The sequence below is a fragment of the Pelodiscus sinensis genome, chromosome 19, assembly GCF_049634645.1.
Source record: "Pelodiscus sinensis isolate JC-2024 chromosome 19, ASM4963464v1, whole genome shotgun sequence".
Taxonomy (NCBI): Eukaryota; Metazoa; Chordata; order Testudines; family Trionychidae; genus Pelodiscus; species Pelodiscus sinensis.
In genome coordinates, this window is record NC_134729.1 from 23,490,527 (window position 1) to 23,506,172 (window position 15,646).

At 48.9% G+C, this 15,646-nt stretch overlaps 1 protein-coding gene across 17 annotated transcripts in view; it reads right to left on the reverse strand.

The window, feature by feature from the left end:
* Positions 1-2,210: 2,210 nt before the first annotated feature.
* Positions 2,211-15,646, reverse strand: part of PTPRS (protein tyrosine phosphatase receptor type S) — a 279,600-nt gene continuing 266,164 nt past the window's right edge. For 12 of the 17 annotated variants that reach the window (XM_075903072.1, XM_075903067.1, XM_075903074.1 and 9 more), the window contains 8 exons: positions 14,956-15,241; positions 14,401-14,451; positions 13,807-13,985; positions 11,067-11,193; positions 10,819-10,944; positions 6,822-6,976; positions 5,895-6,030; positions 2,211-4,833 (listed from right to left, as the gene is read on the reverse strand). In XM_075903072.1, coding sequence (XP_075759187.1) covers positions 4,765-4,833; positions 5,895-6,030; positions 6,822-6,976; positions 10,819-10,944; positions 11,067-11,193; positions 13,807-13,985; positions 14,401-14,451; positions 14,956-15,241 — 1,129 coding nt within the window. In that variant the 3' untranslated portion in view covers positions 2,211-4,764. The remainder of the gene's footprint in view (positions 4,834-5,894; positions 6,031-6,821; positions 6,977-10,818; positions 10,945-11,066; positions 11,194-13,806; positions 13,986-14,400; positions 14,452-14,955; positions 15,242-15,646) is intronic. The other 5 variants (XM_075903078.1, XM_075903082.1, XM_075903079.1 and 2 more) reach the window with 1 other exon arrangement.

Below are 15,646 nucleotides of genomic sequence, written 5' to 3' on the forward strand. Positions count from 1 at the left end.
TTTGGGGAAAGGTTGACTTATTTTCCAGGTGCTATTCCAATTCTCTGTTTCATTTAGTTTACTGTAGCTCGTTTAGTATTTATTCTGTGTTTAGTAGGAATGTTTATATCTCACAACGTGGGGGATGGTCACGCCATTGCTGAAAAGATGGAGCAGAAATAAAAGGCTGAAGGCTGGTGATGAAAATGCTTAGCGGCGTGGGGCAATGTCAGTAATAGCAGAGGAAAACCGGGACTGTTCAGTCCAAAGAGCAGAAGAATAGGTAGGCAACAGAAGGAAGACAATGAATGGTGTGGAAAAGGACAGTTAGACAATCCTTTTTACCCTCCGATAGTACGATAAAGTGATATTTGAAGTCAACAGATTTATAATTTATAAAATAAACATTTTCCTTTTACATAATGTCCAACTCGTAGCCTTGAGTTCCATAGGTCAGATACCTTAGCGTGTAAATGCTCACTACACTTCAAAGGATGGATGAGTCATATACAAGTTTGTTCCTAGCGATCCTCAATGGTCAGAATTCAAAATGGGGGAGATTTTCCTTATCTGCCTTTTTTTTTTCTTTCCAGATCTTCTGGGCTAGTTCCGATGCCGATGGCACATCTCCTCATAGAACCCCAGGGCTGGAAGAGACCTCAGGAGGTCATCGAATCCAGCCCCCTGCCCAAAGCAGGACCAACCCCAACTAAATCAACTTTAGGACCAACCCTAACTAAATCTAGCCAGCGGCGGTTGGTGATCCAGTTCATCATTCCACGTGCAGCAGTTTGTCAGCTTGACACTGGAAAACAGGTCTGTGATAACTCGCTACTTCCTCCCTGCCTTTAAACTGAACTCAACCAATATTCAGAATGTGGCTACTCTGAATGGGAAGGAGGATCACATGGTGAGGCTAGACTCCCACAATGCACTGCAGGATGCTCCTCTGAGCACTGTATGGACCTAGGCGTGGACTTCTTCATTGCTTTGTTGGGAAGAGCTACTGCTCCACCTCCTACCGGAGAGAGTGAGCCAGCAAATACATCCTTGCTAGCTATGGGGATGTGACATCAGTTCTCTGCCTGCCTCCTGGCAGGGAAGAATGCGATCCAAGTATCTGGAATGGTGGAGGAGCGAGTACAGAACCCTTTGCTTCAGGGACGATGTCTCACGGACAGATAGTTAGGAAGAAGATTCCTCCTCGCTTTCAGATTTCCCTCCCAAGGCCGCAGTGAGTCTGTCCCCAAATTAACCAACACGGTTTGACCGCTACAGCATAAATAGCGGTGGAAACATTCAGGCTTCCCGGAGGGGGGCTGGTACCAGAGCCTAGTTGCCCACCCAAACTCCAGCACCCGCCCTGCCCGCGTTAGACCTGCAGGTCTGAGATTTGCTGCCAAGGCGTTGTGGGGTAGAGATGCCCAAACTGTCCTTATGAAAGGGAAGAAAGCAGCCTGGTGGAGGCTCCCATCTTCCCGTACCCAGGGAAAAGCGTCTTCCTATTGGCCCTGCTTGAATGCAGGCCCTTAAAGGCGGAAGAGCACAGGGGACTGGACTAATAAGCAGCATATGCGAGTGGTTAGATTTCAGCCTCCAAGCCAGCAAAAGCTTTGGGACAGACAGAGGAGCAGTTCCAGTTCCCACCAAGTACCGGCTCCTGGTGTAATGGGCCGAGCCTCATGCCTGGATCTAGCCTGGGCATTTGAAGACAAACCTGTGGCCGGCTGCTGTTCGTATGGGGCTGGCTAGACAGCAGATCATAGAATCCTAGGGCTGGAAGAGACCTCAGGAAATCAAGTCCAGCCCCTGGCCAAAGCAGGACAAATGCACTTACGTGCCGGCACAAGGGTCCCAAAGCCCTCCAATTAGCAGCTGGAGCAGGGGCGGACTGGCCTGGTGTGATACTGGGAATTTCCTGGTGGGCCGTTGTGTCCGCACACCGTTGCCCCTCACTCTGAGTGGCTCCGTGTCCATGCTGTATGCGGCACATAGAGCCTGACCCGCTGCCTGCTGGACATGACGCAGGGAAAGGGGGTGGGGCTTGAGGGGCACACAGGGGTGACATCATGGGGAGGGCCGTTCTCAACCCATTTCCTGGGCCTATTTTGATTGCCAGTACGCTCCTGAGCTGGAGTGCTGCAAAATAGATTAGGTAAAGTAGCGGAGCTGGTTGGTTTGTTTGGCACGCGTCACATAATGCTCCCAACAAAGGGGTCGGCAGTCAGGCCTTTCAGACAATCTTCCTTTAATACAAAGTCAATATATCTACATACACAGTGGTCTGAAAACCACTTGCTGATTCAGTTTGAAATAACAGTGTGAAAGCAACAGCACTTTGCCCTCATACAAAAAACAAAACAAAACAAAAAACCCCAAAACAGAAAAACAAAACAAAAAAAACTTATTCCCCCCTCCCCAACTCTCCCAATAAGATTTTGCTGCAACATACTCAGAAATTTGGGAAACTTTCACACAAATAGGAAGTAAAATATCAAAGAAGCCATTTTTTTTCCTTTCAAGACAGGACATAGGTTGATTTATTTTGGGAGGGGGGTAGCAGTTTGGTTGCATTTAGTTCATCCCATCAGTACCAGGTTGTGGCCACGGTTACCTCGCTAGAAAATAATTAAAAAACAGTAATTAAGGGAGAGCAGTTATGGGGGCAGCGTCTCTCTTTCATGGCACGCTCTCCTCAGCGCACTTTGGCAACATGATTCCGTTTCATGTATTACTACTGCTGTATCGGACACCTGGCCCTATGCGCAATCTTGGACTGTTCTGATTGTACCCATTGTAAGGCTAATGTACCCACGTTGGTCTCTATACACGCGCCTTGGTGGGCACCTGCCTACCATTGTTCTGAAATTCCTCTCTCTGTCATTCCTCTGGTCTCACCCCCCCAATTCACCACTAGCCCTGGGAGGAGTAGGCAACATGGCCGTAGGAGGAGGGGGGAGTGAGTTGGCACTACAGCCACCTCTAAGCCAGCCTGCTAACTTCACACCCTTCCAGAGCCACTTGATATGTCTGAGATTCAAAAAAAAAAGAAAAGAAAAAAGAGACATTTTGTTCTTACATGAGCAAGTTAAACCTTTTAAATGGTAGAAAAGCAATATGTAGAAGTAGCAATTTGCACTGCATTTTTATATATATCACAGCCATTACACGTAACATTTCTACAGTGAAAAAATAGACTGTCTTTGAACATAATATGAACAAATAAGCAAATTTTTCTTTTAAATTCATTGACTGATAGTCTTTGTTTTTTAAAAAAGGAAAAAATACACTATTTAAAAAAAAGGTAATGTCACTTGTTACAGTTACATCGATACTTTAAAGAAAGCCACTCCCAGCGTATGCAACTAGATGCATCTTGCTCAGTCTTTCCAAATGATTATACAGCGAGGGCATGTTCGTAGTGTGCCGCTGAACATGGGCTGACATACGGTAGCGGGACCGTCACAAGAATGTCTTTGAGACCTGCTGTAGTGGAGGGGTTGTACTGGCAGCAAGAAGCAATAGCTTATTGGGAATGAATCTCGTACAGAGGCTTTTTTAGAATCAACCCTGTCAGGGCTCCATTCAAGAATGCTCCCTTTCCCCCCTTGCAGGGGAAAACAATCAGCGAGGGGCAAAAGAAATCCTGTTTGTGTACAGCTGTCTCCTAACACGGTGTTTCTCAACCAATGATACGAGTAGCCTCAGGGGTACTTGAGAGAAGTCTGGGGGGTACGTCAACGCAAGCAAAATTTGGAGAAAACTGAATTTCTGTTTTAAGTTTTACAGTGTTTTATTATTTTTGTACTTTTTACACCCAAAAATGTCATCGTCCGCCCGGTTACGATTACGTTGTTTAAATAAATGTGTTGCAATGGTAGGAAAAAAAATGGTGTGTCTAAAAACTAGGTACTAAGGGTACTTATAATTTTTTTTAAAGGGGTACTTTATAAAAAAAAAAAAAAAAAAAGGTTGAGAAACACTGTCCTAACACATCTCATTCAAAGCAGCACACGTGTCTGAAAAGGGGAGACGAGAACCAACAGTCACTGTACCCGGCCAGGGAAGAACCTGTCTCTACCTGCGCATACCTCAGCTCTGTCCCTAGAGCACAGTCTTTTTGCTTTATGCAGCCTAAAAAAAATAAATTTTGGACTTAGGAGGAATGTTCCAAGTATTCAAAAGATGAGCTGTAAAACCTCTTGAGGGAATGATGTTGGCAGGAGTCCTGAATCAACCCACTGATGAGACTGAGGGATATTAAGACTCCAACTAGAAGTATTCCTGACCTTAATTTTATCTAGTCATGAGATTTATTTTTTCTTTTTACACAGCACCTTCAACTCTGCGAGTGAGTTTCTTTAAAGACTGCCAACTAGATTAGTAAATAAACTGAACTCTAATGATGTAACCAAAGCTCTTCTCTCCACGCCCTTCAGTGGTAACGGTTCACAAGAGGTGTTTTTAGCTTTTGGATCCGTTCGATAGATGTTCCCACGTTTCCATGCGCCCTCCACAGTGAACACCACTTGAGGTAACAAGAGCAGTTCACCACTTAAAATCTTCCTTCCGCACCCTCCCGAGCTGCCTCTTCACCTTCCAGGTTACAACATGGAGTTCCTGAAGGGGTGTTCCTTTCAACTCCTTCCCCCGCTCCCCACTGCTTTGTCCAAATGAAAAGGTACTTCTTCTGAGTCAGTTTTAAAAGTTCAAGCACTCCTCCTGGGTCAGAAGAGGCCTTCCAGGACTTAAGTGGTTGGTAGAGTCTGCAAGACGGATGGCTTTTTATGTTGCATAGTGATCAAAACTTCCCAGATACTCCAGAGCCGCCTGGTAACAGAACTGATATTCATCCTAAACACGGTAAAGGGAGACAATCAAAGTGTTAGCGGTTGTGGAATGGTTGTTGCACCTCCAACCCAGACATTCCAACCAACCCCTTCATAGCTTGCGAGTCACCTTTCACACTGTTGGGGGACAAGAACAGCCATACCATACGGGGACTACTGCGTTGACTGGAAATGAAGGAACAGTCGCAGAAAGCCCCAGAGCAAACACTGGTATGGATCATGGAGACCTCCAGGGTGATACGTGTCTTAGAAGAGATGGGCAGGGTTGTCCCCGTTTTACCAACAGGGTGAAACTGAAAGCCAGGCTATGCTCCTGCTCCCACAGGCAGGGGACAGTCAGAAGCTCCTTGTGCAGTGGTTCTTAGCCAGGACTACACAAAGGTTTTCCATGGGTCACATCAACTCATCTAGATATTTGCCTAGGTTTTCAACAGGCTATGTAAACAGAAGCGAAGTCAGTACACACTAAAATTTCATGTCATGACTTGATTATGCTGCGCTATACACTCTGCAGTGTAAGCACAATACTTCTATTCCATTGTTTCCATAACACTGGCCACGACACTTTGTATTTTGATGTCTGATTTTGTAAGCAAGTTAAGTGAGGTGAAACTTGGGGTAGGCGAGACGCATCAGACTCCGGAAAGGGGTCCACTCGTGGTCAGAGCATGGGAGTAAGACAACTGCTGCTCTTGAAGACCGCCTGTACCAATGTGCATTTATCACCGTTCCTTATACTTGTGCTACTCTGCATTGCTCAGCAATGCAGCCTAAGTCACATTAGCCCACATCTTCAAAATTATTTAGGCTCCAAACTTCAATTGAAATCAATGGACATTAGGAGCCCAAGTAGCTTTGAGGATTGCGGCCTCTTGTTCTTCAGGAATTAAACTTTCCAATTAGCATAGTGGCTAGAAAGGCAAAAGCTCATTCCTACTCCCGCTACGAGAGAGAGGTGAACAGCCACAGACTAAAGAGGCAAGTTAGCGTTTTCCTGCTCTCTAGTCCATCTGTAAGCACCTGCGTGGGATAGTTAGCCTGTGGAATCTCTACAACATTGTTTACCTCCGTCTGCACCATCGCTGGTCGTTGTGTTCGCAGCATCTTAACTGTCTGGAAAATATCTACAACACCCTCATAACGCATTCTCTCCAGGACGATACTCAGTGTGATAAACACTCCAGTTCTGCCCACGCCAGCACTATGGAAGAGAGAGACCAACAAGCAGTGGGTTAGACTCCGGCATATATTTTAGTAAGGAAGCAGCAGCAAGGGTAGCTGTTGTGAAGGCTTTGCGCATGTTCTAATATTTCTTAAAGCAATAAACGGGCCTCATTGTGCAGTGAACATAATACAATTAGTGGCCACGCCTATCAGTCCTTGCTTGGCTGGTGTCAGATTTCCCACCCGATAGAAATAAAATCACCAGAGTCACTGATCCAGAAATGCCAAAAGCTCCAGCAGTAGATAAGTATTTCAAAATGATTTCACTGCAGTTAGATATTGTGCATCTCAATCAGGGAGGGTGTTTTTTCAAATTATTTTCTGATTTAATGAAAGTAGGAGAGGAAGAGGAGGTAATGCCTTCTATTGTCTGCTTTAGCCAGTCAGGACACAAGAATAATTCTTGCTCCAGTGCAGTATCGGGCTTAGCAAATTGCCAGGTAGGTTTTTTTTTTCATTCAGATTTGGTGGGTGAGCAAAACAAGGCCCCCCACTCAATTTGGTGGCATTTCTGTTTGCACGTAGCATTAATTCTTCTTCGTCGGAGAGATAAGTATTGGGGGTAGGGAGACAGAGGAGACAGTGATCCACATGGACCTCGTAGAGGGGAATGCATGGAGCCCTTGGTGTGTCCAAGGAGCTTTGCTTACAGAAATAGCAAAATACTAGAGGTCACATGCTCTGTGAAGGAGTTTGCATTGAAGCAGAGATGCCAACTCTTTTCTATTTCCCGCATGGAAGGACGTCTTTACGTGCTCGTTTGCCTACCTGCAATGGACAGAAATTGGCCCATCCTGACCGAACTGTTCTTTTGTCTTGTGCACCTGTCCGATGAAATCGATAAAACCCTCTCCCGATTTTGGCACGCCTTGTTCAGGCCAGTCGGTGAACTGAAACTGACGAACGGTTCGGGACTGACCATCCTGGAAAAGAGCAGCACAAAAAATAAAAACTGCTCTCAAAATGTGTGGTATATTCCTGCCGTTAGAAACACTAATGTCAAATCTCTCCGATGCCCAGTTAGCGAAGGAGAAGACAGAAGCCGACACACCACTACTCTGGGCTCAGATATCGCCATAGCAATAGAACAAGGGAAGTTCCCAAGTTGTGAATGAAGGTCCTTCCTGGAGTTGTGTTGGTGTTCCCCTGAGCCCTTTGTGTGTACCTGTGCACTAACTGGTTTGAGGGCTGACCACACTCAGCCTCACTTAAAAGAAGACTCTGCCAAATAGTTGCCATGGGAGTCAGAATTAGACTAGAAGAAAGTACATTTTATTCTACCAGGGCTGAGGAGACATCAGGCTGAGGAGCAAAAAGGCCACACGAAGCCAGGCTGAAGTTAGAGGCTGCATTCGCTGAACCATTCTTCATAAGCCCTGAAAACGTTCTTTCACTGCATCTAGAATCATTCCAGGGGGGAAGGTCGTCTGAGTGAGCGGTTTCCTTTTCATTTCTCCTTTAACCAAAAGGCTGTGATCGCACACTAGGCTGTGGCAAGGCCGATCCCACATGTTGTGGCTTCTGTGCCTGCACTAGCCGGTCGATACAGGAAGAGGTGAATTCCCCACTGTCTCCAACAAGTGGCCACCAAAGCACGATAGTAACTCACCTGATTGCAGCAGAAAGGCCACGTGGGAAAGCTTTGTACAGCTACGGAGTCCCTCTGACTCACAAAGATACTTCTTGTGAACTGCCCGCGTGGTTCTATGGAAGCACAGACCAGCCAGAGTAACTCGAAGCCAAGAATGGGAGGTCGGGCGTTAGATTGGGAAGATGCCCCAAAGAGCCCCCATACTGCTGAGGGTCAATTCTGTTGTTCTGAGTGGTAGCTGGGAAGTGATTTCGCCCATCACTCTCGGTCAAGGGACCCCCTTAAAAGAGACGGGCGGCTCAGTGCCACGATGCACAGCAAAAAAATCCTGTTGCCAAAGGGGAAGAAGGCCTCAAGATAATGGAAAATCCACTTCCATTGGTTGGCTGCTTGAACTTTTCTTCGAGTATTTTGCCTGGCTGCTGTGGTGGAAAAGCCATGCTTCAGTCACTAGCCGGGCACGCAGAAACCCTGGTGCTAACATCAGAGGACGTTGGACCGATCTCTTTCCCTTGACATGAGCAGCTGGCGTGTGGCACTTGAAAGGTGCGCCCCTTTCCAAAGAGAGCTGATGCAGGCCCAGTCTGTACAGCCACCTGACAGCAGGTTGTGTGGGGTCACCAGAAACACATGATCTCTCAAAGGAAGGTCTAGAAGTGCGGCTGTAGGTCCAGAGACAGGGAGACAGAACAGGGTGCTGTCTCAAGCTAGCAGCTGTGGCTACAACTCAGGAGTTTGCGCCTGAAGCAGGACAGGAAGCTCTTTGACTGTTGCTGTCACAAGCTCCTTGGGAAGTGGGGGTAATAAAGTTATTATGGCCGGGGAGCAACGAGGCACTCCCATCATGCCTCCCAGTCCCGAGATAATATGGTAGGCTTTGAACTCTTCTGGCAGTGAAACCAAGAATGCCTCTTCCTTACTGTTAACCCTAAATGGCTACAGACATATTCCCCCCTCCTGCCTCTCTCACCATCAGGAACCCATGCTGATGATAATCAAGGAAGAAGCTGATGATAACATTCCTCCTTTTCCTCACTGCTCCGGGCTAGGAAGGCATCCATTACGGGATTGTTTTTTGAAGAAGGTGATTTCTGGTTTCACTCTCTTATTCCAGGGAAAGTAAAATCATATTCTAAAAGGAAGGCGGCAAAACTGGTCAACATTTTTCCAGGGGAACAGTTCTCCATCAGGAAATGCTGGTTTGATGAAAGGGAAATGCATCCCTTTTTGTCAGTTCTTGACAAAGTATCACAGAATCATAGAACCATAGAACTGGAAGAGACCTCAGAAGGTCATCAAGTCCAGCTCCCTGCTCTAGGCAGGACCAATCCCAACTAAATCAACCAATTTTGTTTAGACTTTTATATTCAAATGTTCTCTAATAAACTGCCCATAACAATCTTACCAAACAATTTTTTTTTAAAATTGTTTGGGTTTCAGGGGTATGTCAGCATGTGTGGTTCTGTACTAGTCCAGAGTGAAAGAAAGTTTCCGACTGTCGGAATTTTCCATGGGACAGAAAGTCTGAGCTTTGAGCAGCCTAGAAAGCAAAGCAGGAACGAAGCTGCCTTAAGTCTGTAGCAGAGTCTGTTGCACTGAAGAGATGGAGGCTCAGTTCCTGTACGTGCCAGGATCCAAAAGGGGATGTTGGTACCAAATGGCCATCGAGAGCTAGTTCCAGCCCTACCTTCCACCTCCCCAAGCAGCACAAGGACTTTAGTTCTATCCTAGGACCCTTCCAGTGGGTCCCACATTCATTACAAGACATGGCTCAAAATTTCCCTCCCTTCTTTTTAAATCCCATCGCCATGCTTGAGCTTGCTTGCCGCTTCTGGCCCTAGTTTAGTACAGGCCACCTCCCTGTCCCCTCTTCTCTGCAAGAGCTTTTGTGCATCGCCCTCAGCCACTCCCCATCTCTTGGCCAGTCTGAACCGAAAGCAACTCATCTCTCGGTCTGTGCTGGTGGGTGCCAGGGCACTGCAGGCTGGCGTTGATTGCGGGTGAAAGACACACAGAGAGAGCGTCCCGCTCAGGTGTCGCGGCCATCCAACAGCCTCATTCGCTGGCGAGGAATAAAAACAAATGGCTGCGTGACGAAGCGCCAGCCAGGGCCTGTCCAGGAGAGTCTGGCTAGTGATCCTTCCCCAGCTGTCTCCTCCAGTGCTTCCGTGAGACCAAACACAGCAACTCAGACTGGGTGTGTTTTGTCAGAACACCTCCCCGGCCACAGCTATGGATGCAGACATCTGCTGAAGCATCCAAACAGGCTCCAGAATTTCCCTAGAACTTAATCATCTTTGGAGAAGGATTCAAGGAAACTACCCTGTGTGAGCTGAGTAACAACTTGGAAGGAATCCCACCCACTGGAACATGGTGCGGGCAGCCGGAGCTTTGCAAGCAGCAGCGTCATAGGACCAGTGTTCAGCCCCAGAGGATGGACGCTGGAGAAATACAGTAATTCCTCATTTAACACGTGCCCGCTTAACACGTTTTCACGATAGCAAGATTTTTTTTTTAGGGAACTTTTTTGAATTACATGATCATCCCCAGAATAACATGATTTCCTCAGCCGGCCCATTGCCGGCAGCTGCACGGGGCTTCTCCCACCTCCCTGCAAAGCAGTGGAGGGTTTGCTGCTCGCCGCGCCGTTCCCCAGCGCCCCCCCCCTCGCCGGACGCAGTGTGGGTCCCAGCAGACCCATCACAGGGGCATACACCCAACCCAATCCCCCTCCCCTTCCCTTCCTCAGAGCCAAACACATCCCCTTCCCTGCTGTAACCCAGTCCCCTTTCTTCCCCAACCTTATGTCCTGGTCCCAACAGACACCACCGCTTGAAACGCAACCCCCACTTTTTCCATTATTTTCAATGGGAAAATTAACCCCGCATAACACGTTTTCACTTAACACGATCATTTTCTGAAACATCGCTATAGTGTTAAATGAGGAATTACTGTACAGCAGATTTCATCAGCTTCCGAAAACTCTTCTGCCCCCCACCCCACAGCAGGGGAATGGAGCCCAATGGCCTAGTTTCCAGTCTGCATTCCTGCCAGATAGGAAGTCCGGAGCAGGGCTGTTCTCTGGGCAGACTCAGAAGTAGAAGTGGACGGTCAAGGCCTGACCGTAGATTTGGCACTTCCGTGCCGAGGAAAGAAGGAAGGCAGAGCACTCACCCGGGCATCCGTCACCTTGAATTCTCGCAGGATATACTGAGGCATGTTGTATTCAGCCATGGGATCCACCACAAAGTACTGGTACCGCGCTGACCGCTCAGCAGGCCAATACTGATGGCACTTTTCCTGCCGAGGGGAGCAGAGACACCAGGTCAGGGCAACACAATTAACCCCTTCTGCTGCTCTAGGGCTTTTCCCCGTGCTGCCCTCCCACCTCTCAACGACCCTCCCCGGGGGTCTGTGCGTACCCGGCCCATCTCTCGCAGCTTGGTCAACATCACCACAATGGTGGAGTTGTTCTCCCAGAGCATCCGCCAGAAATCCTCGGTGGTCTCTGCCAGTGGCCCTTGAGTGGCAATGTAGGCTCTCTGTTGTCTGAAAGAAAGCACCAACCCAGCATGAGGCGATGAGTTATGAGCCCAGGGTCTGGGGTGATGGGGGTAGCAACCTGGGGGAGCATGAGAGGGGACACGGGTCCAGACCAGCTAGGAATCCAGCACCTTTGAGATCTGCAGGCTGGGGAGTCTGTGACTCAAAGGCCTTGTGCTAGGGCTTACTCCTAGTTCCCTTTCCCTAATTACAGCAACTACGGGCTAAATCCTGGTTCATCACACAGGAGTTTGCAGCATGTCGCTTGCCACGCTCCTGTGCACGTAGGACCCTGTGCCCGCCTGCTGCCACGAGCTCCATGTTCTAGGGCCCGCAGGCTGTGCACGGCCAAAGAAGAGAGCCCAGGCTGCTTCTGGCGCTGCTCGGCGCCCAGTCAGCCTCCGGCAGACTTGCACAGGCAAAGGGTCTTAGAGCACCACTGTGTGGGTCCTGCTGCAGCTTTGCTCGTGGGCTCCCAGCACGGGAACGGCCAGCAACGGGGACTGTTTCCCTACACTGCAACCCCTAAAGCAAGGCTGAGTGAGGAACGATCCATTCCCTAAACATTCCCCATAGATTTGACACCATTACCCTGGGCCTAATCAAAGACATTCACTGCTTGGCTCATTATAAAGCCAATTTCTCCTGCCATTAACATCTGCATTTCCACATCAAAAGTGATGTTGGGGACACATCCAGCCCACTTAATTAGTCTCATTAACATGGGCTCTACAATTGACAGGCAGTGCTGCTGAGATATCTATCTATCCTGGTTTCTCTTCAGTGGTTCTCAAACTTTTTGGCCTGCGGACCACTTGGTTCAAGGCAAACCTTTTTGCGGACCAGCAATTGCTAATAGAAACTCACTGTTAATTACATAATTGTGCCCGAGCTGTTTTGCTAGTGTGGCAGCTGGGGAGAATGGCTTGATTTAAATGATTAAACAGATGAAGCGTTTTCACTTTCTCATGTTAGTTTATCAAACTTCATTTTAAATAAAGTAAAATATTAATGTCCAGCCCAAAAGGTTTCAATGTTTTCTTTTTTATGGCAGGGGTGGGGAATCATTTTTGGGTTGGGGCCACTGACCCACAGAAAAATCAGTCGGGGACCACACAAGTGAGAAGTAAAACTCCTCCAATATTCCCAGCCCCACTGATGAGACACCTCGCTCCTCTGGTGCTCCAGCGAGGGGAAGGGACAGGGAGGGCTTCCCATAGGCCAGATTTACTTTTCTGTGATTCTGGAGTTGTTGGATTTTATGGACCCCTTTAGGCTCTGGGGTGGGGACAAAAATGAGGGGTTCAGTGTGCAGGACGAGTGGGGGTGCAGAATCTGGGCAGGAGGTGGGGTGCAAAAAGGGGAGAGGTTTGTGAGGGCTTGATGCGAGGTAGGGTACAGAAGCAGGCTGGGGGTAAGGTGTCTGGCCAGGGGAAGGGAGCAAGATGCAGTGTGTGGCCAGGAGGGAAGGGCAGGAGCAAGGGAGGTGTTGGAGGAAGCTGGGGATGTGGGGTCGGCGTGAGTGAGGGGGATTGGGGTGCAGGGCTCTGGGCATGAGGGGGAACGCTTACCTGGCTTTGCGCTCCCTTTTTCTTCTTATAATGGAGATTGCCTATCTCCTAGAACTGGAAGGGACCTTGAAAGGTCGAGTCCAGTCCCCTGCCTTCTCAGCAGGACCAAGTACCATCCCTTGCAGTAGGGAAAGCCTCTGGATGGCATGTTACTGCACTGCCATCCCCCAGTGGGGCGGGGAGGGAGCTCAGTCCCCCCCCATGCAGCGGAGGTGAAGAAAGCCCCAACCTTCCCTGTCAGATCCGGCCCTGGGGCTTTCTTTATCTCCCCTCCCCCCACGCCCTCTGAGTGGGAAGCTGGTGTTGTAGTGAGGCTCAAGCAGCAGCATGGGCTCCCCACTGCATGGAGAGGGAAGGTGGTGGTGGGGGGGGGGGGGGCTCAGCTCGAGCCACGGACCACATGGGAAGCGGCCGTGGACCACTAGTGGTCCATGACCGCACTTTGAGAACCACTGTGTTATTTCCACTCCAGTTCATCTGATGAAGTGGGCCTTGCCCATGAACGCGCACGATTCTCTATATTTTGGTGAGTCTCTAAAGTGCCACAGGACACTTGTTTTTAAAGTTACAGACTAACACGGCTCCCCCTCCAAGATTCCCCCCTCCGAGTGTTGTCCATCCATCCAGGATCCTCCGTCTCATACTGCAGCTGGATTTTTTTTTTTTAAAGGGACCGATAACGTTGTGACCACTAACATCTGAGGTTATACTCTGAGGACAAGGTAATCCAATGCCAAATTTCAAGCTGTGAACTGATCATAAACCTAGCGGGAGGGAGGAATCTGTACAATGATCAGGTGGCACAAGAGGCAGAGTGGGTGTGGGTGGGGGGCGGAGTTTGATTTCCTTTGAAGCAGCAGCTGTGGATTAGAACAGACCAATGACGGATCGATGTTCTGACTCGGGCTGGCAAATCAATCCATTCAGCCTTCCTCCCCTTTTTGTCTCACCTCTGTACACTGCACTTATCTGAGCACCTTGCGAAAAGGGAAATGAGCTTGAATTACTGCCTGTCACAACAGCAGGCTGCAAAGGGGGGGCTGTTTACCTGTATCCATCGATAAAACTGGCATTGATGTAGTCTGACCCCTCCACGCCCCGGATGGGCTGAAGACAGACCCGGGTGGTCTCATATGGCATGATGTTGACAAGGCGATTTTTGAATTTGTTGCACGGGAGGTTGGCGCTTATGAACCTGGAGGTGTGGGCTTTGGAGTTGGCGAGTCGCTGAAGGAAAACACACAAACAATTGTTCTCATCGGTACTATTTCAGTTCCTGGAATAGGGTGAGAATTGCTCAGCTGCACAGGACAAACTGGCTTACATAGGTGGGCAGGACAAAAGATTCCATTGGTCTGGGCCTGCTCTTAATGATTCAAAACCAGCATCTTCACACCAACCCATTGAAGCAGCCCCAAGGCAGATTAATTTCTTCTCCCTCCTAGGTCCCTTGTGTGGTTCCAGCTTTACACTAAGGGGCAACTCCAGAAGCAAAGCACTGGACACACCAGGGCCTGTCCCACTGGCTTGTTATGATTTGGTGACATTGCGCTTCACATTTTAAATACAGAATTAAAACTAAGGTGGGTGGGGGGCAGGTAGAAATTCAACGTTAACTAGATCAGCTAGAAAGTCCACTAACGTCTTGCAGCAGCAGCAGCTGGTCTTTCCTCTGGGAGCCACTGCAGCAGCCCTAGAGTCAGAAATGTAATTACTCCTTTAATGTAGAACCACAAAAACCCTTCTCCACCTCCAAAGGGCCAGACGTCAGTCATTCCTTGGAAGTTTAAGCTGCAGAGCGCTCCTGTCAATCACAGGCCTTCCATCCCCTTCCTGCCTTTACTCTCCAATGGGAGAAGGTAATTACGATTACGTTCCTTAGGAGCTGGTATTATTTTCTCTCTTAAAAGAGCAGCTTCAGGAAGGCTCTGGTCCGCTGTTTGGGCTCTGGCCACCCTGGAAACCCCATGAGAAAGCACAGGCAGGATGCCGTGCTCCCACATTTGACCTGGGGAGTCCACTGCTATCCTGCACCCACGGTGCTGGCTGCCTACCCCGGCCCTAGCTGTGGCCCCAGCCTCTCCCCCCTTACCCCACCCAGGTCCCCCCATCCCGGAAACACAGAGAGCCCATTTTCTGTCCCTGTTCTTCCTTCCTCCCCCCGCTGCATGCTGAGAGCTCCATAGTCTGCCCTTACCTTGAACTCCAGCTCCATGCCGGTCACGTGCTCTCCCACCTCGATCTGTGCCAGTTTCTGGATGTAAGTGTAGAGATTCCTGGCTGGGACCTCTGTGTTACCGCAAGCAACGGCCTCCAGCAAGGCGTCGTGTATAAAGCTGTACTGGTCTTCTGTCTGCACCATGTAGTTCCGCTGTGACCTCATGAGGGTGACGTGTCCATAAATGTCCACCGTCTTCTCGTGTTTTATCCTCTCCAGCATGGCGTCTATCACGATGAAACAGCCCGTCCGTCCGACGCCCGCGCTGAAAGGGGAGGTTGGACGGTAAGGGACATAATCCACGCCCCAGTGCCACCCTTCTCTTGAGCAATTTACCTTGATGGCTGACCACATGGAGTGAGCCATCGCGAGCATGGGAGGGTTACCGTGTGTGTGTGTGTGAAAGATGTAGACACTGACGGACAATGGGTGCATGGGTGAAGAACATGAAAGAGAAGCCAGAAACAATGGAGACCTTGTGAATATAGTTACAGAAAAAAAACATAGGGAGATGAATTACTTAAAGATTAGCTCTGATTAGAGATACTGTGTTCACTAGGGGTACGTCTAGACTACAGGCTTTTGTCGACAGAAGTTTTGTCGACAGATACTGTTGACAAAGCTTCTGTCGACAAACAGCATCTAGACTATATCCAGTTCTGTCGACAAA